The sequence below is a fragment of the Mustela lutreola genome, chromosome 1 (assembly GCF_030435805.1).
Source record: "Mustela lutreola isolate mMusLut2 chromosome 1, mMusLut2.pri, whole genome shotgun sequence".
NCBI classification, from domain to species: Eukaryota; Metazoa; Chordata; class Mammalia; order Carnivora; family Mustelidae; genus Mustela; species Mustela lutreola.
Genome location: NC_081290.1, coordinates 64,038,226 through 64,065,640, shown reverse-complemented (window position 1 = coordinate 64,065,640; position 27,415 = coordinate 64,038,226). Strand labels below are relative to the sequence as shown.

The window sequence follows — 27,415 nt, the reverse complement described above, 5'->3', positions numbered from 1 at the left end:
AGGCTTCCCACTGAACAGGGAGCCTGATGCAGGACTCAATCCCAGGACCCTGGGATCATGACCTGAGCCGAAGGCAGACACTTAATGATGGAGCCACCCAGGCACCCCGATAATCTAATTTATAGAAGATCTAAGCACATACTGATATTGAGTTCTCAGAAATAATCCCCAGCTCCTTTTCTGTGTGTGTGTGTGTGTGTGTGTGTGTGTGTGTGTGTGTGTGTTTATGGAGGGGGCATTGTCACATCAAGGGAAAGGGAGCCTTTGGAGAAGGTCTGCTCTGGGTGGAATCTGGTCTTGTTCACTGGGTGAACCCCATCGAGTCTCTTACCTTCTTTGAGCCTCATCTGCAATACGGGAGTAATCCCATACCTGCCCCAGGGTGACGAGAATAAAGTGAACTTCAGCTTATCGTTCCTGTAACAGGAGACCCATGAACTGTGCTCCTCTCTTGCAGGAGCAATTTATATTTAAAGTAAATAAAATGGGGGAAGGAACAAATATTTGCTTAAGGGGCTGCTGGAGCTTAATTTAAAATGCACCAAAGGATTTTTCCGTTTTAGCACGAAACAGGCATATCCTCAATTCAGGTGTTCTTGGTGTGTGTGGGGTTTTCCCTTAAAGTGGCCACTTGAAGAATCAAGGGACAAGAACAAGTGTCCATTTCCCCTGTTATCTCACAGTTTGGAAAATGTCATTCCTCAGGCAGGCCTATTGCTTATGGCAACGTGTTCACAAGGTGGCCTGAGTTTTATTTCTTTGTCAGCTGGGTCGGATTAGAAATGAGGGAAGGCCTTTGGGCCCCTGCTTACACATTTAACATACCTCTTAAGAAAGGGAAATAAGAAAGGCAAATATGGTCCACATTGGGCAGCAACACCAGTTTCTAGACTCATCTCCTAGACCTGTTAGGCTTTGGCCTCATTGCCAACGGACAGTAACAGACGACCACCGCAGTCTATTAGGGCTTAAAATTTGGAAGTTGAGTTCTCTCTCATGTATGAGTTCTGAAGGGGGCTGCCACAGGGCTCCACAGGGTTGTGAGGGACACAGGTACCTCCCAGCTTTGCCCTCAGAATGGGCTTTGGGAAGTGGCTCAGGTTCTCATGGCCCCTCATCCCTGCTGAGTGCCAGCCCTTGCATCGTCATCCCAGGTTGCCAATAGGAGGGCCGGTAAAGAAGGGCGTGGTCTTCTGTGAAGTTCCATACATGCCATCTTCCTGCTCTTTGGCCAGCACCTACTCACTCAGCTTCACCTAGTTGCAATAGGGACCAGGAAATGTCCTTTTACTGAAGTGCACAGCAGCCCCTAATAAATTCCAGTTAGGCCCTCTGTTAGTCTTCCAGGGCTGCTGAAACAAATGATGGCAACTTCAGTAGCTTAAAACCAGAATATATTCTCTCATGGTGGTGGAGCCTGGAAGTCTGAAATCAAGGGGTCAGCAGGACCGTGCTCCCCCTGCAGCTTCCTGGGAAGGGTCCTTTCTTGCTCCTTCCAACTTCTGGTGGTGGCTGGGAAACCTCAGTTTTCCTTGGCTGTGGCCATGCCACTCCAGACTCTGCTGCCATGTAGTCTTCTCCTCCCTTTGTGTCTGTGTCTGGTCCCCTTCTTGCAGGGACATCAAGAGTGGACCCAGGGGCCACCTTAATCTGGCATGACCTCATCGTCCCTTACGTCATCACCACATCTTCATTCATTCTTTTTTCCCTGAACTTTGGGACAGAGGGGGGCTAACACAGTTACTCGCACATTGATGGGCACATTGGGAGCTGACCAAATGAAGCTTTTGCGGGGACAAATGTCCCGGTGGATGTGGGACCGATGGGACCACACGGGCCCTGCAGAGACAGACCTGTGTTTGCACCGCGACTCTGCTACTGCTGAGAGCCTGGGCATGTGCAGTGCTCTGGGCCCCAACAGGCTGTAAGATGGGGGGAATGTTGTCTACTGTGAGGGTCCTCTGAAGACCACGAGAGAGTGTGTCTCGTTGGTAATGCATGTAGTATTGAGCTCATGCGGGCATATGAGAAGGAAGGAGCAGCCGTCGCCCAGTTGGTGTGCTTTCCTGAACTCTGTGTCAGGCTCTTTTAGTTGCAAGTGACAGAAATTCCACCTGGAACCAGCTTGAACCGTCATTGGTCAGCCTTTACCACTGAAGGACTGGGATGAGCTCTGGTCACATCTCCCGAGGCACTCATGCCCCCCAGGATCCAGGTTTGTGAGGCTCTGCTCAGCCTCCTGCTGCAACATTCTTTGCCTCTGGGCTCTCACATTGTGCTGTGCCAGAACCTGGTCCTTACACAGCCCAGAGAAAGTCACCTTTCTGGCCCCTAATAAGGAAGAGCAGGAGGGCCTAGCTGTGTTGTCTCCAGGCTGTTTGACTCTGATTGGGTCACGAATAGGTCCTCAAGCCAGGTACTCTCATGGGGCGGGACATGTGGGTGGTGTGAGTCAATCAGGGCCTGCCCTGGAAACTGGAATGGCTTCAGCCCTACCCCTCTGCTAAAGCCCTGTGCTGAGACCAGGAGCTGGGAGAAGGAATGGCTTCACACTTGGGGGGCTGCAGGTCAGGGAATCCCAACAGCAGCAATTGGTGGCCTCGTCAGGGTCCTGGAGGCTTAGGGTGGCTAAGAACTCAGCCTGGGGGCTGAATGTGACGTTGAAAAATGAAGAGCCTGTTATTGGCTGAATGAGTTGGCAAGTCTCCTACCCTCGGGGCCCTCAGGACTTTGGCTGGGGAAATAGAACAGCCCAGTGGATGTTGACTCCAGAAGCCCTTCTGCATTGCCCATTTGTTCCTGGACATCATCTCTGATGATGAACCTTTCTAAGAACCTTTCCTAAGGTGATGGGTATAAGACCCTGCTCATATCCTGAAGTAAGTGGGGGAGAATTGGCACTTTTCTAGATACAGAGTTTGGGATTCCAGAGGTGTCCTGCTTGACATGCTGTTGCTTTGTGTGGGAGCAGCTAGTGTAATGCATGGTGGGGGCTCCATTTCTGGGCTCCAAGGCAAAGCAAGAAGTGTGTGGCTCAGGGGCACCTGGATGGCTCAGGCAGCTAAGCGGCTTCTTTGGTTCAGGTCATGATCCCAGGGTCCTGGAATCGAGCCGCACATCTTGCTCTCTGCTTAGTGGGGAGCCAGCTTCTCCCTCTACCTCTGCCTGTTGCTTCCCCTGCTTGTGTGTTCTCTTTCTCTCTCAAGTAAAGAAATAAAATATTTTTTTTTAAAAAGTGCGTGGCCTGGATGCTGCAGGGGGCCCTACGTGTGAACTTGCAACCCCCCACCATTGGTGCCCATACTTCATTTTTTTCTGTTGGCATCAATCACTCTCTGATCAATGCAGTGTTGATTTGTTTATTATGTTTATTGGCTCCTCCCCTCTAGAATAGAAGCTCTGAGGGCAGGGACTCTGCTCTGTTTTGGTCACAGAATTTCCCAGTACCAATTCACGGCACTCGGCTCAGTATTTGTCGCATTCATGAAAGCAGGGGAGTGGTTGACATGAATGAACTCCTTCCACATACTTCTTACTGCTTCTGGACTGGCATCAGTGGTGGCAAAAGGTCTTCTGCCTCCTTAAGGATTTTTCTCTCTAGCCAGAAGGTGCTTCTCCCCGCAGAGGGGAGCTCCTGGTGGGTCGCCACCAGGGGGAGCCGTGGGCACGTTCTGCTGCTGTTCCAGAAGCTGCACCTGGCAGGCCCTGGGCTGGAGCCAGGAGATGGTCACGGGGGGCTGGGGAGTGGAGGACACTTTCTTCTCTCAAAGAAATGTGACTCAGAGAGTTTTCCGGAACTGTAGAACTTTGCTTGAAAACCTCCCAGTATTTTGAGAGTACTATTTGTCCCTTCTATAATCTCAGTCATGTTTGATCAGTGTTTAATGGTCTGCTGTCTAAATAAGATGGACTTATGTTCACCGGGAGCTAACATAGATCAGTGGGAGCAGACAGCATGGATCACAGCTTATAATATCCCAGGCTCTGCACGAAAATCTAAATTTCCACAAGTGGACTAGGTAGGTTCTAGAAAGGTCTCCATGTCCCCACTTGACAGAGGCTGAAGCGGGTCTGACAGGTGGTTTCATCTGTGTGTCAGGAGGTCACACACTGTGTGTGTGGGGGGGGGGGGAGGCGGCGTTTGAGCTCGCCTTGCCTGCGCGGCATCTCTTAACCAGCATTATCTGCCCTGGTGGTCTGCATCTGGGTTCAAGGGCATTTGTGTTCTTCTCCTGTGATTTTCTTAACACATGGCCACAAACTTCATGGCTTAAACCTGTAGAAGCGAATTCATACAAAGTCTGGAGACCAGAAGTCAGAAAGCAAGGTGTGGGTAGGGCTGTGCCACTCTGGGGGCTCCAGGGGAGTCTCCTTCCTGCCTCTCCCAGCTCCTGGGGCTCCTGGCACTCCAACCCTCTCTCCTCTGTCCTCACCTGGCCTCTTCCCTGTAGCTTCTTTTCTCGAGCCTGGACTCTCTTCTTCATACAAGGATACTCATCGGTGAATTCAGAACCTACCCAGTTTATCCAGGATGATTTCCTCATTTTACTATCTTTAACCTAGTTATGTCTTCAAAGACCCTCTTCCCAAATGAGGTCCCAGTCACGGAAGTCTGAAGTAAGGTTGTGGGCATGTCTTTTTAGTGACCACCATTCAAACATCTACAGTATTCATTTATTTCCTCAATATCCTAATACCTAAGGGAGACAAAGTCTAGGAAGGACAGGTGCTACCATTTGTGGAGTCCTACTATGTGCCATCGGCTAACTCTCATCAGAGCTAGCTTCTACTGGATGCCTGTTCAGTGCCAGGCGCTTTCCCTGTGCTAGCATGTTTAATTTTCAAAACATCCTAGTAGTTCTGTGCTGTTCTCAACCCCATTTCACAGATGAGAACACTGAGGTGCAGGAGGAAATCAGGGAACATGACCCAGGCAATGAGGTGGTGGGGTCAGGGCCGCCCAGTGGCCCAGTTCCCCACCAGCCTGCTTGTCTCTTCTCCCCTTTTGGGTGGATGTTCCTATGTCCCTTTCTCTATGTGTAGGAAGGAGCTGAGGTGCAGAGAGGTTATGTTTTTTGGCTGAGGTCACATGGCCTGCCAGTGGGAGCTTAGTGCCTGGGCTGTAACTTCTTGCCCCAGACAGCGGGCTTTTTCCAGTGTGCCAAGTTGTTGATCTGCACTGGCTGTAACTTGTAAGTTGTGTGATCAGAATACTAGGGTGTCACATTGCTTCCGGCTGCTGGGGCTGCAGGTGGTCCATGATATTCCCGGGCTCCTGGGCCCATCCCTACGGCTTCTACCCTCTATCTCTACTCGGCCTTCTCCCTGGGTGTCCATGTGCCTCTTCTTCTCTTCTAAAGACAGTCATAATGGCCTGCCCTGCTCCAGAGTGACCTTCTCCTAACTGATTACATTTGCAACAACCCTTTTCCAAATGATGTCACCTTCTCAGGTTCTAGGAAGGACATGGATTTGGTGGTGGGTGGGGTGGTGATTTGGTGGCAGGTGGGGTGGTGGGGTGGAGGAATGACATCCCAGTACAGCACTCTTACTGGGGCAGTTTCCCAGCTGTTGGTTTTGTGTCGGGAATCAGTGCAAGTGTATGGCTCGGGGCCTAAACGTTCTCTTCTGTAAGCTTCTTTCTGCTTGGTGTCCTCTGGGGAATGTGGGATAAGAGCAGGCTGGGTGAACTGGGGCTCGCTTGGAGGTTGGCATGTGGAGAGGCTGAGATCCTATAGAGACCCCAGGAGACACATCAATTTGGGTCTATGAATCTGGCGCCCCATGACAAGTCAGGGCCTGGGGAACATGCTGGGGTGTCAGCAGCAGATGGGGGGGTTACGGTCATAAGTGAGGACAGGGCTGCCTGGGAAAGAGGTACGGACTGGGGAGAGGGCCAATCCTTGGAAATCCCAGACACTGATGGCGGCCAGACAAGGTAAGTCTGTGAAGATAGAAACCATGCTCTCATGGCAGAGGGCTAGAGGGGTGGGAGAAGTTCATGGGCCCAATGCTGGTGAGGAGGATGGAGGACAGAAATTTGTCCTGTGGCTTTGGGGGCCAGGGGAGCATTGAAGAGCTTAGCAGGAGCTATTTTGGTGGAGGGGTGGGCCTGAGACCAGACAGGAGAGGCTTGGGGAGGGAGGGGCCTTGGGGGGGGTGGAATCAGGATTTTATTTTCTTTCATGAAGGTGAGAGAGACAAGAACATAAATATTTCACAGGTAAGTGTCTAGTTGGACATATAGGTCACCGAACCCATAACTTCCTTGCTTCTCTGTGCTTAGGGGAGCAGGCCTGGGCCATGGGCTGTAGACTCTCTGTGTCCTGAGTTTTCTGAGTTCGGCTGACCAAGGTTGGTGGTCCCGCTTAACTGTTTCCTGGGCCTCAGGCCAAAGAGGGAGAGATTTCCCTGGTCACGGGCCCATAGATTGATGGCTTGTTCTTTCTCTTTGGCAGATGGACGAGATCAGAGGGAAGGATCGTGTTATTCTGGCCTTGGAGAAGGAACTTGGGGTTCAGACGGGTCAGACTCAGAAGCTGCTTCTTCAAAAGGAGGCTTTGGATGAGCAGTTGGTTCAGGTCAAAGAGGCAGAACGGTACCACAGTAGCCCCAAGAGAGAGCTCCCGCCTGGGATAGGGGACATGGCAGAGCTCATGGGCGTCCAGGTGAGGAGGACAGCAGCAGGTGCGAGCAGTGGGGCCGCATGGCTGACCACCACCTGTCCTTCTTTCTGTGGGTCATTCTTCTAGTCACCTTGCCTGCTTGCCTCCCTTCACCCTCCCTCCCTTACATCTGTCCATCCGTCCTGGCTCCTTCCCTCCCTAAATGGGCTGACATTCATCATGTGCCAGGCCCAGGCACATGATGGGGGATATAGAGGTGAGCATCCGGCTGCTCATACCTCCAGCCGTCTTGAACTCAGTGGACAAGAAGGAAATGAAGACATCAGTGCCATGTTGGCCATAGGAGTGCAGGAGGGGGCCCAGTGTTGAAGTCGGAGTCCTGCAAGATGGGTAGGGGCTTAGTCAGCAGAAAGGGCTTTGAGGGCAATAGCTTGGTGCTTAGCATGCACAGAGGAGGCTGAAGCAGTGTGCATGCACTCATTCACTCACTCATTCATTCTCGCACTCATTCCCTCAGTCATTCACATATTCACTCACTCACTCACTCATTCATTCACCCACTCACTCATTCATTCACTCACTCACTCCTTCACTCCCTCAATCACTCTCTCACTCATTCACTCACTCACTCACTCACTCACTCATTCATCCACCCACTCATTCACTCACTCATTCATTCACTCATTCATTCAATCACCACATGGTTGAATGTCTGTCATGCATGATCTGTGCAGATCCCATGTGAGATTCTATCATCTCAGTGGTCAGCAAGATTGGCCCAGTGGGTCTTGAGGAATGTCCTAGCTCATTCATGATGGGTCTTTGTAAGAGAGGCACCGTGGACAGGGGCTCAGACGTGAAGGTGCCCAGAGACCACATTTGGCTGTGTGGGAGCCATTGGAGGACCTTGCAGTCTTGTCATCGGAGGTGAAGTCTTCCTGTGAGTCCCTGGTGGAGCCTGGGGTGCCCATCTGTGTGGCTCGACTTCAGGGAGCAACGCCTGACATTGGGCCTCCCGACAAGGAACTCTCTGTCACATCCCATGGGTTTTCTGGGAGCGCTTAGTGTCCTGTAAGCTTCCTCAAAGTACATTTGTATCTTGACAATTTTTTTAGGATCAACATATGGATGAGCGAGACGTGCGGCGATTCCAGCTAAAAATTGCTGAGCTGAACTCGGTGATACGGAAGCTGGAGGACAGAAATACCCTCCTGGCAGACGAAAGGAACGAACTGGTAATCAGCTTTACGAGATGCAGATGCTTCCTCGAGATGCAGATTGCTGCCTTGTAGGGCGCGAGGAAACCGCCCTGTGGCCACAAAACCCGCCTTGAACACACACTGTAGATGCCTCCTGGTTTTCTTTACTTTCTTTTAGTTTTCTTTACTTTCTCATTAATCTCAGATTAAAAAACCGAACACACACCCAGTAAAGAAAGCTGCAACTTGCCCTTTGTTTCTACAGGAGTTTCTAAAAGATTTTTTTTATTTATTTGACAGAGACAGAGTGAGAGAGGGAACACAAGTGGGGTAGTGGGAAAGGGAGAAGCAGACCCCCTCTGAGCAGGGGGCTTGGTCCAGGACCCTGGGATTATGACCTGAGCCAAAGACAGATGCGCAACCACTGAGCAACCCAGGCACCCCTGTTTCTACAGGAATTTATCCCAAGCAAATAGTCAGTGGGAGATGTGAGGGGTGTGGAGAGAGTGTTCACTGCACTGTTTATGGGAGACCGACCCAAAATGAAACAAACACCCAGTTGTTCAATACTCAAGTACTGGGCCACGTAATTATGCACCATTTTTGTGGTGCACTGAGTGCCGTCCTTAGGAATGGCGATAGAGATCCTATTTATTGACCTTGGAAATGGGCTTGCAGTAAATTAAACGACACGCAGGTTATAGAATAAAGATACATTGTCATCATGCTGGATGTTGGATGTTGTTTTAGGTGGTGTGATTATAGATCATTTTTAGTTTTTGCATCTCTGTTTACTTCCTTTTGCATAAAAGTTCATGGATTTCTAATTTTAAAAATAATGAATGGGGACTTCAGGTTAAAAAAATCTAGTAAGAAGACCGATTTCTTGAATATGTGTTAAGTTTGCTGGATAAACAGCTAATGAATTTTTATGTAATGGGAGTTGGTACATAAACCTCTGGATGCCTCATCATATTCCTCTTGATTCTAAATTTTATGATGAAAGTAAGTCATCCTATTTGAAAAACACAGGAAATGAACAGTGTTAAGAAATGTCACCTTTTTGCAATTTCTAAAAAATCAAATAAAAAAATTTTTAAATTTTTAAATATTTATTTATTTGTCAGAGAGAGAGATTGCACAAGCAGGGGGAGCAGCAGGGAGAGGGAGAAGCAGGTTCTCTCCTGAGCAAGGAGCCCGAGTGGGCCTGGATCCTAGAACCCTGAGATCACGGTCTGAGCCGAAGGCAGACAGACACTTAACCAACTGAGCCACCCAGACACCTCAACCTTTTCACAATTTTAACAGAATCAAAATTAATTCATTTCCTTCAAGTATTTTTAAAGGCATATTTTCAAAAGATTTTATTTATTTATTTGACAGAGATTACAAGTAGGCAGAGAGAGAGAGGGAAGCAGGCTCCCTGCTAAGCAGAGAGCCCGATGTGGGGCTCCATCCCAGGATCCTGAGATCATGACCTGAGCCGAAGGCAGAGATGTAACCCACTGAGCCACTCAGGTACCCCTAAAGGCATATTTTTAAAATGGGTTTAATAAGACCGTACGTCTAGTATTAGATGTACCCTTTCCAGTTAAGCATTCATGAACTTTGCACACTGTAGAACAGTTTACTAAGAAGATTAGAAACAGATGGAGCTTCCTTGAAGCAATTCAGAGCACCCTGAAGTGCATAAAGCAGAAACTGGCCAGCTAGCCAGTCCCTTGATCTTAAAATCATGAGATAAGGACTCTTAGCTCTTTGAGGTGGTTCTTACGTGGTTTTCATGTTCACGTAAACATACCGACATCCACCACAGGAGTTTCTGCGGTTGTTTTGCGGTTACAAATGGGATATTTCCCCTCAGTATTATTGTTCTGCAACTTGCTTTATGGATTACAGCCCTGCCCATCAGGATTGCGAGGTTGTTCAGGTTCTTTTGCATGGAGTAGATTTCCAGAAGTAGAACCTATGGGTCAAAGTCCGTTTTGTATTTGAGTGGATGCCCCCCAACTGTTTAATCTTTCTTATAGCCTGGTCCCCCAAATCCGGGATCTGGGGTAAGTGCCTGTGCTTGACTCTTGGTACCAGCCAGCACATTCTGTATGGTCAGGAGTACAGCACCCCAGCATCTTGAGGTCAGGTTCTCTGTCTGTGAGATGAAGATGGGGCCCCCTCCTCGGGTTGTGGGGAGGGTTGAATAAGCCTGGCAAGGCTTACCACAGTGTGTTCTAGAAGGCAGAGCTGACCATAGAGTGCTCATGCTTTGAAGCCCTTGAGGGCCAGGGGTAGAAACTCAATGACAGAGCTCTCCAGCTCCCTAAACCATGCCTCACTATGCCCGCTCTTCCTTCACGCATCACCCCACTTTCTCTGTTCCCACTGCACTGAGCAAGCTGTGTTCTTGTCTGCTTGGAACATCTGGGCATGCAGTTTCCCCGCCCGGAACATCTGTCTGCCCTTGTCTCACAGTGTTCGTACCTCCTCTACTGTCTTTGCCCTCCTCTTCCATTCACTGGAAGGCCACCCTGTTGTGTCATCCCTTTGACCCAGCCCCAGCCCCAAGAGGGGCTCCCCCTATGCCCGTTGGACAAAAAAGACTGGAAGGACACCCTGCTGGTTGTCGGGATTCAGGGAGCACCTCCAGGACTGATCCCACCTTACGAATCTTTCTATCTCCAGCACGGAGTCTGGCAATGAGGTGGGCCAGGCCTTCCCTCTCATCTGAAGAAGGCCAGAGCTCTCTGCTGGGTCTGTACTTAGGAAGCAATGCTGGCCAGGAGGAGCTAGGTCACTGGATTGCCCTCTGTGCGTGTGATCCTGACCTCTGGGAACTAGTGGACAGGGGGCCCCAAGGCAGATCTGTGGGCCTCCCCGTGTTGGGCTGTAACCTCCTTCTCCTGCCTCACCCAGAGCCCTCTGAGCCTCAGGTTGGATACTATGTTTGGAAGCCAGGTGTCTGTGGGGTCTTCTCGGGTTTTGTGCCATCCAGGAAATGTGGTCCTAAGGGTGGCAGCTCCGGTCCCAAGGAAGGCTCAGCCTGGATCTCTGCTAGCCTCCGTACTGTGACCTCAGCGCTTTGATGGGTCTTAAAGCCAGCGGCCTTCTGTGTCTTTCTGTCCATAGCTGAAACGCTCCCGGGAGACCGAGGTCCAGCTGAAGCCCCTTGTGGAGAAGAACAAGCGAATGAACAAGAAGAATGAGGATTTGCTGCAGAGCATCCAGAGGATGGAGGAAAAAATCAAGAACCTCACAAGGGAGAATGTGGAAATGGTGAGCCATTGGCCACCTGGGACCGCCAGCTCCAAGTTCTGGTCTCCATCTGGGAGTCTCTAGTCCCTGACCTTCAGAGTCCATGTTCTCCCCGCAGCCCCTGCCTCCTCCCGTAAGCTTGTGAGGGGTCTCAGTCCACGCCCATCCCCGCTGCTCCAGCTTCTCTGGGACATGCTGTGCTGTGGGCTCTGTGCCCAGAGGGAAGACGCCAGGCAGCGCCTGGCAGCTGGGGCTGTGCCTGTGCTCTGCTGTCTGCTGCCACCGGGGCCTTGGAGCACCCCCTCATTGCCCCTGCAACTGAGTGCCTTCATCCAGAAAGTGGGGTGGCAATACCAGCATTGGGGACTTTCTGGAGGATGGAGTGGTGGCAAAGAAAGGCCTCCCAGCCCACTTGGCTCTTGAGCACACTTACTGGGGGAAAGCCATGGCCATTTCTGCTCCAAGCACTTTCTTTGCATAAGGGATTTGCATTCTTTCCAAGGAGAGGGGTTCGTTTTTTGTGATCAGGGCTGTGTCTTGCATTTGAGGGACTGTGGAAAGGCCTGAGGCTCATTGTCCAAGTTAGGGTCAGTCACCCCTATTATAGCAACAAGACTGATGCTCCGCGGGGTGCAAGGTCCAGGTGCCAGGGTGCGTGATGACGGGTGGTGTGCTTGCCTCACCAGCGTCCTTGTCCAGCATCCAGGGCTCCCTTTGGGCAACTACCTCCCACCCCCGTGCCTGGCCAGCCCTTTCTCTGAGCCGTGCCCTGGTTGGCTTCTGTTCTGTATCCATGGCTTCCTCCAGCCTGGGGACTGGCTGGCCGTCATTCCCCCTCGTGTCCCATATCCCCGAGCTCACACCATGTATCCCCCAGCTGGCAAAGCTGTCCACGGAGAACCCCCCCGCGATGCTCTCTCCCTCTGGCTGCAGAAAGAAAAGCTGTCCGCCCAGGCGTCTCTGAAGCGACACACTTCCTTGAACGACCTCAGCCTGACCAGGGACGAGCAGGAGATCGAGTTCCTGCGGCTGCAGGTGTTGGAGCAGCAACACGTCATCGACGACCTCTCACTGGTACGGCTGCTGTCCGCAGGGGCTCTCGGTGTGGCGCCAAGTGACACTGTGCCAGGATTGGCGAGGAGGCTCAGGGCAGGGTGACTAAACGTGGGCAGGGCCTCAATGAGCCCACCCACCGCTTGCTCCCCTCTCTGCTTTATTCCCCCAGGAAACAGCCTAGAACTCTGTGCAAGCTGGGCACAGTTTCCATGGCTACTCTTTTTCCCAACCTTCTCCCTGATTTGCTGTCGTTAAGAGGCAGCATCAGTTTGGTGAATGAATCTTCCAGCCTCTACAGAGTGGGCACAATTTGTCCCTAAGAAGTTTTTTTTTTTTTCTTTTTTTTTAAGCTCTGTTGTCACAGACCATGAACTTGAAAGCCCGCACCTTTTAATCAGGCTAGAATTTGAAGGGCTTGCTAGGACTCTGTGTGTATTTAAGATTCAAGGGAGATGAGTATGTCTTAGTAGGTGGAGTGTTACCCCCAGCTGTCTGTGAAAGGAGCTTAGGCACCATACGGGAGAATTTGTAGTAATTTGTAGCATTCTGTAGTGGTTTGGAAGATTCATTCTTTAACTTGTAGTAAGCTTCTGTTGGATCTTAGAAGCAAAGTGTGTTCTTACTGCCCAAGAGGGAATGTGGTGGTTCCATTCATGGGTCTTCAAAGTATAGACAAACCAGTGATCAAAGTTCTAGAAAAAGCTTTGACCATAATTGTCAAGGTCACCTTGCTGGTTTCTCTTCCTCTGTTTTAACACCTTCCCTCCTTCCTTAGAGCCACTAATCCGTTCTCCCCCATCCCTGCATCCTTCTCCACCATCCATACTCCCATCTTTCCCTCCTCCGGACATCCCTTCTTCCTTCCATCCATCCGTCTGTCCACCCATCCACCTACCTTCCTGTCCTTCCCTCCTTTCTTCCCTCCATCTAGCCTGTCATCTTTCTTCGTTACACAAAGACTTGATACAGCGTAAGATAAAAACACACTTTCAATAAAATGAGGATAGATTGGAAAGAGGAAGAATAAACCAATGAGACTAGAAGGAATACAGACCGTCACATCCATTGAGACGGGGAGGTACAAATAGGTAGACCATAGGGTTTGGAACCAAGCAACAGGTTTGTCTCTGGGGTTCCTGGCAGCCCAGGGATAAAGTGGAGCTTGTTTCGGAGGGAGCGATGTCCTGGTTTTGCCTGGGATATGAGAACGCCATGCCTACTGATGGCAGCTGCCAGGCAGCCACAGGCTCCACTCTGCGTGGTAGGTTCTAGCCTTGCAGAGCAAAGGAAGAACCTCAGGTCAGAGGAATGAAGTGTGTCACCTGGTCTAGAGGAGCCCCCTGAGGATTTGGTCCCAGCTCAGTCTGAGTTTGCAACCACATGCTACTTCATTCTGGGCTGCAGACCTCACGAGTCCATGCTGCCCAGTGCTTTGCAGCTTCCAGCCCCCAAAGCACCCAGTCTGGGGCTTTCAGGATTGGCAAACTTGGGGATTTTTCTCAAGAGAGTCCCAGTCTTGTTAGGGACCTGAATAAGCAGGGTGGTCCTGTAGCTTGCGTTCAGGGAAGTGGTCATCATGCGGGGGCACAGAACTTGGACTGACCCATGCCTGAGGTGGACAGGCCGGTGCAGGGTGAGGGCCAGTGGGTTGGCTGGTGTGACATGAGCTGGCTGCAAATGCCAACATGTGTGTCCCCTTCCAGGAGAGGGAACGGCTCTTGCGCTCCAAAAGACATCGTGGGAAAAGTCTGAAGCCCCCCAAGGTAAGCCCACAGTGGTGCAGGTGTCCTTGCCTCCCTGCCCGGGACAGGATTGGGGGAAATGCGAGCAATCCATAGGGGATTGCTTTGTCTCTGCGTGTCTGAGGGGGAGAAAGCTGTTATGGTGTCTCTCAAAGTGACATTGGTTATGGCCATGGGCCAGCACCTGTAATTTATTCATGGAAAACTTACCGAAGGATTCTCTACGTGGGCCTCTGGGGCGGCTCTCTCCAAATTAAAAGCATAAATACTTAGACCTTTTGAAGGATTTAAAGGGCACTCAGGCTTGGTTTGTAATGTTTTATATCCTGTTCTGACAAAGTCAGGAGCTTTGGGATTTTGCTGGAATAACGCAGAACTATGTTCTCTTTGGAAAATGTGGTCTTATAGAGACAGCACCCAAACATCCTGGCAGAGAGAACACAGCTGGCCTGGGAACATTCAGACACCACAGGGAACAGGCTGGAATGAAAAGAGCAAATTGGGGCAGGTGTTAAAAAAAAAAACAAAAAAAAAACAACCCGGTTTGCATTTAAACCTTTGAACATTTTTTCTCTGCCACCAAAATGTGGATCTGTTCCCTTTCTATGGAGGCCCCTCCCGGTTTATCTTCTGATCGAGATGCGGTTCTGGAAAAACTTGTGTAAAGGAAACAGCAGTGCCGATGTGCTACCCCACAACCCTTTATGCGAAGCCTTCCTGTCAGGATGGCAGTAGGGAGTGCTGGGGCCTGTGGCAAAATGAGCCCCTAGAACCAGGTAGTATCACATATTCCAGGGGTTTGAGAGAAGTGGGGACTCTTTGTGTTAGTTTTCTGGGGCAGCTGTACAAAATACCCCAACCTGGGTGATGGAGAACAATACAACCGTGTCGTCTTCTAGTTTCGGGATCTGAAGGTCCAAAGTCAAGGTGTGGGCAGGGTGGTGCCGCCTCTGAAACCTGCAGGGGAATCCTTCCTTGGCTCGTTTAGCTTCTCTCTTCAGTGTTCCTGGTCTTGCAGCTGCCTGACCCCAGCCTCTGCTCTTGTGGTCAGAACCTGTCATCCCTGTGCATCCCATGGCTGTCTTCTTGTAAGGACACCAGTCGTCTGGGATCAGGGGCCCACCCTGCACCCTGCCCACCTCATGTTAATGGAGTACTAAGGGTAGGGCTTCAACAGGTCTTTCTTGGAGGGGGGACCCAATTCACCCCAAAGTACCTCATTTATATAAAATTGAAGGATTTTAAATGTTGGCATAATTGTTCATAGAACACTCCATGGCCCCAATCAAATCTATCTGCAGGCTGAGCTTGGACTTGGTCACTTGACTGAGGGGTGACGTACGCTCCAGCTCACTTCATTGTCACAGCAACCCCCTGAGCTTGGCGCTGTATATCCATTTGATGGTTACGGGAAGCACATGGTATATAACATAGAAATAGCTCAAAGTGAATTGGCAAGGCACGGGTTCAAGCTCAAGTCTGGGCTCCAAAAGCCAAGCTTGCACCACCAAGTCAAGCAGGATGAAGGGCATTTTAAGGCAAAACCCCACAACACACCCACCCCCCGAGCCCTGGTGTCCCCTCTTTTTCTTAGTAACATAGTTGTAACTGCAGAATCCACTTTGCTTTCTGGGCTTTTTGTTGTTGTTGTTTTGTTTTGTTTTGCTTTGCTTTTTTGTCCTTAATATTGTACCACAATGCATGCACCCGTGTTAGGACCCCGTCATCATAAATACAGATTTTTATGACTACATAATTCATTGAGTAGATGGGCCATAAATTTGTTTGCTGTTCTGGGTTGGGCCCATTATTAGCTTTCAGCCCCTTGTGGCTCTAAGGGCTGTTGCAGCGAGTGAGTGTGTTAATGCCTGTGTAGACAGCTTTATGGGGCAGGTCTGTCATCCCTGCGTGCTGCCCATTCCATGAAGTGACTGGACGTTCTGCTTCTGCAGATGCCACCACAGTGGCCTCCTTTGGTCCAGAAGGCTGTGTCCAGGGTCTGGATGGTCCCCCAGGGTTAGATTTCCAGAAGGTGGGCTATGGATCACAGGGTGTGAAGGCTTTGGGGGAGCATGTGGGACCCCCCGTGCTCTCTGAAAGACACGCAACATTTTGCCCAGCTGCTGGCAACGTGTGTGAATGCCATGGTCACTGTGGGCAAGTTGCAAAAACAGCAGTCTAAAGGCCTCCAGCTTGAGGAGGAACGGGATGTGCTGTGGCATTTGACCCCTCATGAAGCTCCTCCATAGGGTTTTTGGGAACCCCACTATTGAGTCCCGACTCAGTTTTCAAGCCTATATCAGAATTCGTGGAGTAAGTAAGGATTCTGTTTCTCCTTTTCCCAATTTCTGAATGTGTTTGTGGGAAGAGAACTCTAAAAAGGCCTAGAATAGACTTGGGGTTTGCTAGGCTTGCATGGACACGGTTGAGGGGGGCCAGAGTTGTGTCCCACCTGCTGTCCCCCCTCACTGTCTTGGCCCAGAGTAGGTGTCCCCAGATAGCTGTTAATTGAATAAGCACATTGCTTTGACTGGCCAAGTGCGTTTGCACAGCCCTGGGTCATCTCCAGGGATGGGGATGTTCGGTCACTAATTGAAATAGATCACTGCCACTAGAAGACGGAGTTTGGGAGACTCCATGGGAATTTTCCTGAGCTAGTTCACAGTCATTTCCACTTATTGTTTCTATGATCCACAAGCCTTTTTTCTTTTTTTCTCCAGATTTAGGGGAGAGCAGTTTCCCCAACACATTCCTACTTTCTCCTGGCATCGTCCGGGACCAGATTGGGACCTGAGCTCCCAGGGCTCTCTCTCAGGCCTGGACAGTTTCTCTGTCTTCCTTCCCACAGGCTGCTAGGGTTCAGGAGTTACTATTTCCCCTCAAACACCTCCATCAAGCTCTGTCTGTTTGTAAAGCGGGCTTTACCACACTTGGTCTGAGCCTTTGCTTGGCCCAAATTTTTGTGCCAGAATTTTCTGGAAGAACCTGGACTCTGAATTTCCCTCCACACCCACACTCCAGTGGTGATAGTAGAGCTGTTATGCCCTGATGTGATGTCCCCAGGGGGACCTTCACACTCAGAGGGTCGCTGACCCCGTCTCACCATGCTCCTGGGGACAGGATAGGTGTGGGCATCTCTGCCCCAGGACACTGCTAGTTCAGTCGCCTATAGGAAGTAGCAGGAGAACTCTGAGCGAGGGGTTCCCCAGGCCCCATGTGGGGAGGCCAGGCTCTCTGCAGGAGGGCTGGGAGCATAGATGAACCTGACTGAAATCCTGCCTGGGTGGGGACGGTGAGCTTGCTGTCTGAAATCTTGTTGCCCAGCATCATGGAGTCATGTCTTGGTAGAGAGCCAAGCACGCAAGCACAGCTAAGGTCATGCATGGTTGACACGGTTGACATGCATGTCAGCATGGTTGACTCACGCACCCTGGTTTGAGCAGGGATGGATCTGGGGAGAGGTGGAGACGCTGTAGCCTGGCAACCACCTGGAAGACCGGTCCGGCTCCTGGCCGTATGGCATTGACCTTGGGGAGCTGTGATCATCCCATCCAGGAGACCAAACAGAGCGCCTGGGTCAGGGATCCACAAATTATTATTTGTCCTTCTCCCTTCTCCTTACATCAGTAGCTTTCCTTTGGCGGGTGCATTGACTTCAGATAACCAGGCCCTGCTCTTCATGTCCCTGGTTCTCATTTGTGTCACCTTAAAAGGGAAACTGTCTCAGGTCACAGTGAGGTGAGCTCTCCATGCCCTTTGGATGGTAGCCAGCCTTCGCAAGAGACTGGAAGATAGCTGAGAAACATCAGAGTGCCACGGGCAGAACTGCCCTTCTCTGAGCCCAAGTGTCAGTACGGTGGGCCCTTTGTCCCTGAATGGCCCCTGGGTCTGGTGTCACCAGGAAGCAGCTGAGGCCTGAGCTGAGACCTTCTGGCGGATCTCAGCTGGAGGGTCACTCACCATCGCCCTGCATACTTTCTCATCAGACACTTGGGGCCTATCCAGACTTGACCTTGTGTCCCTCCAGGCAAAGCTTGCCACTCTGTGGTGGGAGCTGCGTTGGAACAGAAGCCGGGACGCACCACCTTCTGTGGCTGGGGCTCCTGGGCACTTGTCGTCATGGGCCACGCTTTCCATTTCTAAGTAGCAGAGGAATCCTCTGCTCTTCTGCAGGGTTGTTTCCACTCAGCTTTGTTCCTGGGCTGCCGTTTCCCACAGTTCTGTTCCCAGCCAGACTCTGAGCAAACTCAACAGCTTGCAGATAGCATGGTTTCTAGGCTTCTCTCCCCTTCCTTCATTAGCCAAGGTTCTTTCTATTGAGTGTGTCAAAAAACTCAGTCATTTCAGAAAGGAAAGGAATTTATGTAGCTAAGAAGTCTAGAGGTAGCTGGTTTCAGGCACAGCTGGATCCAGATGCTTACCCAAAATTGCCTGGAGCCTGTCTCTCTCCCCCTTTCTACTCTGCTTTCCCCTGGGCTGGCCTCTTTCTCAGGTGGGCTTCCCCATGTGATGCCTGAATCAGCTTCAGCAGCTGTAGGCTGTAAGCCGGTGTTATACCTGCCTAGCAACTTCAGAGGTGGGAGGACATCTCTCTTCGGTGGCTCCAGCAAGAGTCCCAGGGCTGTGCTCCTTGGCTCAGTCTGGTTACGGGCTCATCCCTGAACCAGTTCCGATTCTGCCTGGGTGGGATGTGTTGGGAACAGCTCATTTGGCAACATGAATGAAAGGCTTAGTAGATGCTAAGATGTGGTTACATAGCTCATATCATGGATATTTTGGAAGGAGCAGTGTCCAGCATCATTACAGTTGAAATATACATATGAACCTGATTGTCTACACTTTTCTTTTTGTGATTGTCCTTTGCCTTTTCATACGGCTTGATTATCTTTCCAAGTACAGCAGTTTTCCTTTTTAATAGGACTATCTATCCCTTTTCTCCGACACACGGGATTTTACTTTGGCTGTTTTGCTGAGAGAAGCTTCTCCAAGAAATGTAGGCTCCCGTGGCTGCCCTGGTTTGGTCAGTCTATACAAATAGCTGAAGGACAGACTGCTGAGAGCCCCTGAGTCCAGGTAGTCTGGGGTGCATGTGGGGTGCTCGGGGGATGAGCAGAGAACTTGCCCAAGTGCACGCAGTGGCGGATGTGCCCCCTGGGTTTTGGCTCTGGTCCGGAAGAAAACTCTCTCTGAGTCACCGTTGCTAGTGCTCTTCCCAGGGGCCTAATGATCACCCAGGGGCCTGAGGCTTGTGGAAGGGCAGCACCAGGAGGGCAGCCCCCAGGGAATGACCCAGTGGGGAAGCTGTCCTGGGTGATGATGACAGTGCCAGCCGGGGCCCTGGAAACCGGCCGCTCTCAGGCCCCAGATCTCGAGCTGGCAGTATGGCCCTCGGAGGCTGATCCTAGAGCTCCGGGCGTGGGGAGAATGTTCCAGGGGAGAAGCTGTGCTTCCCCCTAACACTGGAGACACGCCCGGTAGCAGGTGCCAGAGAGGCTGCTTTGAGCCCACTGGGCGTACACGCACTAGCGGGCTCTGCTTCCACACCCGGTGATGGAATACATCCTCTTTGTGCTGTACTTCTCCTTCTTTCTCTGTCTCTGTACCCTGGTGTGCTTGTACTTCTCCGGCTGCCAAGAGATGACCTACAAGCACGAAGGTAAGCGGCTAGCTCTAGGCGACTGTTGGAGGGTCTGGGAAAGGACATGTCAGGGAGACTCTACCCGAGCTAGCAGCTGTCGGAAGGGACATGGGGAGGTGGGAGCGAGGGGGTTTGGGAGCTGTGGTCCATGCAGGGTGGTTTATTTTGGAAGCACCTGTCTTCCCTTCGGTGCCTTTCCATCTGCTGAGAAGGAGCACCTCTGTACATTCACAGGGTAAATGGAGCAGACATGTTTGTTTTTCAATTTTGCCCCAGCTGCCTTTCAAAAAATTGGGCTGGTTTATAAAAAGGAGTGGGGAAGGCAGGACTCTGGGGGGTAAAGAAGACGGAAATCTGGAGGCGCAAGCCCCCAGATGTGTGTGGCCAGGAGCCGAGGTTTTTCCTGGGAAATAAATGCCCAGGGAATCTGAGAAAAGTGGACAATTCAGGAAACCTGACAGGTGCCCCAGGGCGTGACTCTTTCCGAGAGAGCCGAGCGTTCGAGTGTTTTCTAGGTGATTCTGTCCTTCCTATTTCACGGGGATTTTGAAGATGTGTTATCAGGCCACATTTTGGTTGCAAATGCTTTTCACTTTAAGCATGAAAATGTCTTTTTCTATCTTGCTTTTATTCACAAAGGCGTACATCTCTGTGGTATGTCTCAGCTTCCCAGATAATACTATCCCTTTAAAACACACTAACCCTTCAAGGAAACAAATTAACCCAACCCACATGTTGTACAAGGTTGGGGGGGTTCTTAAGCTGCTCGCTGCCACTGGAGGAGTTGTGTGAGCCCGGAGTTCTGTGGATTCACGTCCCGTTGGGCGAGGGACAGAACAGGAGTGTCCTTTTGTGCTAGATGCCCCGTCAGTGCTATGTCCCGCCTTCTGCCCTGAAGCACACTTCCCTGGAGCCTTGGTCTCTGAGGCCACACTGGACTTCAGGGAGCTCCACTTGGGTCTGGGGATGGGCTGTCGGCAAAGGCAGCTCTCCTTTAATGCACATTTGCAACATCTGTCGTGAATGCCCATGTTACGGCTCAGAGAGGGAAGACCCAGTGAACAATCCCTGAGGTTTCTAGAAGCGGACTGTCCTGAACACCGAGTCATTAGCCACCTGGATGGTCCAGGAAGCTCACAGGGGGTGTCTTGTCCTGACGGTTTGGAGACAGCATGGCGAGAGGGTTCCTGGAGCCCCATCCGTGTGCGTCACGCCTGGCTGCCGGCCGACAGCGCAGCAAGTGCAGTCCTGTCCCCAGACGCCTTGCAATTAGCAGTGTTTACAAGAAATGAGGTTGGGTGAATGGCTGCCCAGAAAAGTGAGGAGTCTGGAACTCTGGGAGGTGAGTTCTGTGTGTGCAGAAGAGCTCTGAGCATCGCGGACCTGTCACTCCCGAACCTGCCGTCGTCACCATCAGGACACCATGGCCACTCACTGCTCTCTGAATCCAAGGGAGGTTTCTCCTCTGGGGAGGAGATTGGGGTATATGTGACTGTCTCCAGCCTCTACTTGGAGACAAGAAATCGTTTGATACTGATGGAGCCCAGTAGGTCGACATGGTTCTACCTGGTAAACTTACCCGGGGTGTGGGACCAGGTGTTTGCCCAGCTGGTGCTGGCTGTGTGAATGAGGGGAAGGGCTGTCACGTGCGAGCCGAAAACTCTTTGTGGGCCGAGTTAGTTCAGCTTCGAGTTCACGAACAAAGCCTTGTTCATGATTATGCATTTGAGAACCAATGTTGACTGAATATGCTCGGCTCTGGGCCAACGTGGGGAATACAGAACCCCAGATCTCAGCCCTCATGAGCAAACTGCTGTCCTCGTGGGTGTCTCCAGCAAAACCTCTCCAGACACTCAAGCTGTGCAAGAGGACAGAGCAGTCCCTCTGTCTCCCTCTCCCTTCCTGATGGCTAGATTATTTCTTAATTACGTTTTTAATCATGGTCGCAGACACATTTCTCTTACATGTGGGCACCCAAGAGCGCAGACATATGCCAGCTTCAACAAGCAGAGTGGGGGGGGGGTACCCTCAATGTGCAGGGTGAGCCCTGATCTTTCTGTGGGTTGAGGAGTAGGGAGGGGACTGGGAGGAGCCAGGTTCTGGATGAACCAGGGGGAGCCTGGGGCTTGATTCTGGATTTAGTTACGGTGCTGTCCTCATGGTCATGAAAAACATTCGTCGATTGTAAACCCAAATAAAAATCCTTCTCAGCGGCTATTTTGGAAGGGAAGAAAGCCAATGTTCCTAAAACACGGGAAGTTGATCTGGTGATTGTCGGTTTGTGTCTGCCGCCCCCAAGGGACTGAAGCTCCTTGTGGTGGAGAGCATGTGTGGTCTTAATCATGTTGTGTTCCCCCGGGCCCCATCCAGTGCCTGACCCATAAAAGGTGCTCAGTCGGGCGTTTGCTGAACAAATGCCGGAATGTATGCGTGAAGGCTGAATGAAGCCCCATATCTCATGGTATTTGGGGCGGGAGAAGTGCTGGGTAGGCAAACCAGGAAGCCAGGGCATGGAGTGTTCAGACTGCCTCTGACTCTGACTGATTGGTGCACGAGGGTCCCTCCTTAGTAGGACACACATGCTGCCCACTGAGGGTCAGCACACCGGATTTGGCGCATGCATGACCTTGCTCTCAGGTGATGTGGGGGGTTCTGTCTGATGGAGAAGGATGCTGGTGCTCAGAGGTGCTAAGTGACTGCAGAAGGAGCCAGGGTCAGGCCAGCGTGCTCTGCTGCGGCCCCCTCCCCCTTCCACCACCTTCTGTCATCTCCTCTCCCACCCAGTCCATCAGGAACCCCACTAGCTGCCTCTTGGGATGCCTTTGGGGTCCAGACATGTGTGTGGTCACTCCTGTGCCTGGGGGTGATGGGCAGAGGTGCGGGGGAGGGGCACTCAGCTGTTCTGGGTCCATCACTGATGTGCTTGCCCCTTGTCTTACATTTACAGAAGCATGTTGTGGAGACGTTTTTTGGATTTGATGAGGAGTCCGTGGACTCGGAAACATTGTCAGAAACATCCTGCAACACAGACAGGACAGACAGGGCCCCGGCCACACCAGAGGAAGACTTGGACGATGTAAGCGAGGGGCCGCCTCTGGCCCCTGACAGCCGCCCCTGCTGCTCCCCGCAAAGATCTAAGTCTGGAGGGCCTGTGTCATCACAGCCCGTAGCCCTGAGGGCAGGCCCCCCCCCCCCCACTGCGTGGGGCTCTGATGATGACACGGGGGGTGCTGGCAGCGTGTGAGGGTCCCTTCCTTTCCCCAGTGCTGATCTCACAGAGGAAATCTGTGGGGCCTTGCTGCTGTCTTTGCAATTAAACCTGTCGCGTGGTGGACTGTCTCTGGTCCCCCGAGCGCACGCACACACACACACACACACACACGCACGCATGCACACGCACACGCACACGCACACACACAGGCACACCACCTAGTGGAAACGGCATGAATTGCTTCTTCATGAAGATGAGGCCACACAGGAAGACAAACCACATGCAGCGGGTGAGGGCAGAGGGCAGTAGAAACCACACCTGGGTTCCTGACTGCGGCATCAAGTGAGCTGGGCTCACAAAGGTGGGAAGGGAGGCGTGGTCCTAGCCCACCCGCACACCCCCCGCTGAATTCTCTTAGGAAACCCGACTAAAATGTGGTCGTACCAGACACATGTGACCACCAGGATGTAACAAGCAGCTTTGGGCATCAAACACCGTGTTCTACATCCCTGTCTCCCGTGAGCACGCAGGACGTCTCACGCCCATGCACACAGGGATTTAATGTGATGGGACCCCATAATGGATGCTTCCCAGTTTTCCAGACCACCAGTGTTGCGCCCATGCCTGGCCAGTATTGTGCCTTCCCAGGGAGGATGTCTCCTTCCGAGAAATTGCCAGAGTGAGAAGCGCTGCTGGGAGGTGCTTGGCTCTGGGGCGCTCTTGCCCTTTTTCCCTTGCGTGTGACTCAGGGATCCCCAGGCTTCCATGAGTTTCCGGGAAGGGTGCTGACGATCAGGATGGTGTCTCCTCCCACAGCCTGTCACTCCAGGCCCCCAGTGACATCCTGGCAGTGACTGGTTCCTTAAGTCATTGCCAGCAGTGGCTGTGAGGGCTGGATGTGTGCTTCTGTTCCCGGGGGACCCTGGCAGTGGGACCCACAGCAAATCACTTGCTTCCTTCTGTCTTTCTTCTCCATGACGCTAAGACGACGACCAGGGAGGAGGCTGATCTGAGGTTCTGCCAACTGACCAGGGAGTACCAGGCCCTGCAGCGGGCCTACGCCCTACTTCAGGAGCAGGTCGGGGGGACGCTGGATGCAGAGAGAGAGGCCCGGGTAAGTGTCGCAGGCCCGCAGGCCACAAGGGGCTGGGTGGACCGCCAGGGTCTCTAAACCTTGCCTGTGATGCTTGGAGGGGATAAGAAGAAGGGCTGGGGGGGCACCTCACCAAACCTTGGCAGACCCCCAGGGGCTCTCTTGCCATCTTCAAAGGTCTCAAGACCTTCCCATTCTTTTACAAATTGTTATGTGGGTCAGCTTCGAACCCGTGCCTGGATGGGCTTCCAGGGCCTGGATTACAGCACCGTCCTTACTGCTCCTCTGTCACCCATCCATGGTGACCTGCTCACTTCCGGATCCTTCTCATTCCAGACTCGGGAACAGCTCCAAGCTGACTTGCTGAGGTGTCAGGCCAAAATTGAAGACTTGGAGAAGTTACTGGTTGAAAAGGGACAGGTGAGCAGGAATGATCATGGGGTTCTTCGCATGTCTGTTCCCTCATGGTGTCTCTGTGGCCTTGGTGCCAAGCTCTCCCCCCCACACCATGGGTCTGAGTTGTTTGCTCCAGAGACATTAGAGAAAAAAAACCACCCAGGCCAAACCCAAGCAAGAATAGCCTAGCTGAGGTGCCTAATCGCAGAGTTTTAAAAAACCAAAACCTGGGGTGCCTGGGTGGCTCAGGGGGTTAAAGTCTCTGCCTTTGGCTCTGGTCATGATCTCAGGGTCCTGGGATCGAGCCCCGCATCAGGCTCTCTGCTCAGCAGGGAGCCTGCTTCCTCCTCTCTTTCTGCCTGCCTCTCTGCCTGCTTGTGATCTCTGTCTGTCAAATAAATAAATAAAATCTTTAAAAACAAAACAAAACAAAAAAACAAACCAAAACCCGTTACGAGGTTCTAACTTGGCTTTGTCATCGTTGGCCAAGTGTGCCAAAGTAGGAGACAATTCAGAAGGCAGAGTGTGGCCAGAATCCTCTTTGACTTGACTCTGAAGGAAAACTGCCATCATTCATCAGGGTTTAGTCGTGAAAATGAGCCGGGCCTCAGCCCGCTCCTCGGGGTTCCACACTGCTTGTGACTCTGTTCACAGGAAACCCCGGCCCTTGAGTTTCTCAGCGTCGAGTCTCCTCCATGCACACGTTCTCTGAACATGACAAGGCCAGACTGACAGCCGGACACAGTAGGGAGGCGAAGCCCAGACACAGACCTGGACCCTGGGTTGGGGGAGACTGTAGAGGGGGCACTGGGTGGAGTACCAGCCTCTCAGAGGGCAACACCCAAAGGCAGCCCTCACTGGGGTTGGTGCAGGTCAGCCATTGCCTTGGTGGTGAGAGATAGCCGGGAATTCTCGGTGGCTCAGCGCAGTGAGGTTTACTTACTACTCAGTACACCCCCTGTCCCTTCTGGAGGCAGGGGGCCGCCCACCCCATAGGTTTTCTCGGGGACCCCGTGGCGCTGCCAGCTTGGACCCACCCTGCCCACTGTGTGCGCCCCTCTGCAGAGACCAGGAGAAGGTGGTATACGGGTCTCAGAATAGGGGGCTGAGAATGAATGCTGCCTCATGTCCAGTTGGGACGAGGGCCCATGTGGCGACCAGGGTGCAGATTAAGGCAGACTGTCAGGAAGCAGAACTCGGGACACATACACTGACGCTCACGGCAGAACTGTTCCAGGCCTGGACGGGGCTCGGCGAGTGGCCAACCCTGGGGTCCTGCTTCCGTAACCATGGTCCAGAACGGTCCACGGAGGTGGGGGAGGGGTGAAGTGCACACACCCAGGGTTGGCTTGCCTGAGTGTTACGTGACCCATGCAAGCCACGCTGTCTCTTTTCCTCATCCTCAAAACAGGGTAGTGATAGTGCTTCACATGCTGGGCAAGCAGAAGTGGGGAGAGGGAAGCAGTGGGAAGAGTCCAGGTGGGACAGAGGGCTGCTCTCAAGCTCCTGTTCTCCCTGACACTGACCTCGGCCTCTCCTGCTGGCTGAGCTCACGTGTCACCTGACCATCGACTTCGACTAAGTTCCATCCCCACCCAAGGTGCTTGACCCTATGTTTGTGGGCTGGTTCTTCCAAGTGGAAGGACCAGTTTGGGACAGAATAAATGGCCGTTTGTTGAGGGAGCAGCCACCAGAGCCCTTGCCCTTTACCAAGTTTGTGCTTGGTGTACAGGGATAAGGTGTCAGTTGGTTATCGCCGTGTAACAAACTACCTCCAAACTTAGTTGTTTAAAGCAACAAAAATTTTATTTGCTCACAGCACTCTGGGTGAGCCACTTGTGCTAGGCCCAGCTGTGTGGCTCTTCCGCTGGTCTCCCCTGGGGTCATTTTGGAGGCTGTGTTGTTGAGGCATCAGCTGGGGTGACGTGGCCTGAAATGGCCTCTCTCCTGTCTGGGCACAGGCACCTGCTGTTGGCTCTCCTCCTAGTCTCTCATTCTCAAGGAAGCTAACCTGGCTCCTTTGCTGAGTGGTCTGGGGACAAGGAGAAAGGGCAGACCTCAAGGCACAAGTATGCTCCAAGCCTCTGCTCAAGTCCCATTTGCAAATATCCCAGGAGCCAACACATACCACAGTGCACTCAGCTTCAGGGTTGGAGAAGTATCCATCACGTCCTGTTGGGAGAAGCTGCAGAGTTGTTGCCAAGGGTCAGGGGCATGCAGATGGGGGAACGGCTGCAGGCAGTCTTCTCTAGACCAAAAGATGAGTGGAACACAGCTCTATGCTCAAGGAGACTCACAGCCTCGTGGGGCCTATACATGTCAACCCAGAGACAATACTTCGTGATAAATTAGAAATTGGTAAAGGAAGCCCAGGAGGCCACCACAGCTGAGAGAAGGGAAGGAGGAAGTTCTTCCATCTATTCCTTTATCCATGTATCCATCCTCCCCTATTTATTGAGTACCAGCTGTATGCCAGGCCCTGTGCTAGGTGCTGCGGGTGGGGGTGCCACGGTGGAAACAGAGGCCTGGTGCCCTGTGCTCATGGGACCTCCATGGGTGGGACCTGACCAGGCAAAGAAATGTGGTTAAGGCATCATAGGCAGTGGGACCGGAACGCACGGAAACACGTCCCTGTGACAAAGCCAGGTCCGTGGGTGTGGGCTGACCTTTGGGGTGGAGCCTGGATGTCAGCCCATGAGCTTGGTGAGCAAGCGTGAGCAGATCTACAAGGCCAATGGGTCCCTCTGCAGCTGCTTTCCAGTCAAGGACACTCACGGCATGAACTCTGTGGGCTTTCAGGGAGCGTGAGATTTGGGGAAGGGACACCCCACAAAGCTGCCAGCTCTCTCTTTCAGGAGTAACAATTTAGAGGGACCCAGGTCAGAGACAGGGACAGCAGCCGTCCCTGTCTCTGACCTTTCCATGGAGAGTTTTCTATTGCCTTTTGGTCACCAACACCACCTTTACTCTTTAACTGTCTGTTTGCTTCAAGGAGTGTGAACATACTTAGTGCTTTTTCTTAGGATTCCAAGTGGGTGGAAGAGAAGCAGCTGCTCATCAGAACAAACCAAGACTTGCTGGAAAAGGTATGTGGGCAAGAATCCACACACCGCCGCCTCAGATGGTCACTGAGCCAGACAGTCAGGGCCCTCAGAGGCCCACGGAGACGCCCTCGCAGCAGCCCTTCGGCTCCTGACGGGCTCGA

At 52.1% G+C, this 27,415-nt stretch overlaps 1 protein-coding gene across 4 annotated transcripts in view; it reads left to right on the top strand.

Annotated features, from left to right (window-relative positions):
- The window catches only part of JAKMIP1 (janus kinase and microtubule interacting protein 1), a 127,920-nt gene that overhangs the window by 72,694 nt on the left and 27,811 nt on the right, over window positions 1-27,415 (top strand). For all 4 annotated transcript variants that reach the window (XM_059165624.1, XM_059165614.1, XM_059165633.1 and 1 more), the window contains 9 exons: window positions 6,459-6,668; window positions 7,742-7,861; window positions 10,949-11,095; window positions 12,008-12,148; window positions 13,834-13,893; window positions 22,458-22,586; window positions 23,707-23,835; window positions 24,151-24,234; window positions 27,234-27,296. In XM_059165624.1, coding sequence (XP_059021607.1) covers window positions 6,459-6,668; window positions 7,742-7,861; window positions 10,949-11,095; window positions 12,008-12,148; window positions 13,834-13,893; window positions 22,458-22,586; window positions 23,707-23,835; window positions 24,151-24,234; window positions 27,234-27,296 — 1,083 coding nt within the window. The remainder of the gene's footprint in view (window positions 1-6,458; window positions 6,669-7,741; window positions 7,862-10,948; window positions 11,096-12,007; window positions 12,149-13,833; window positions 13,894-22,457; window positions 22,587-23,706; window positions 23,836-24,150; window positions 24,235-27,233; window positions 27,297-27,415) is intronic.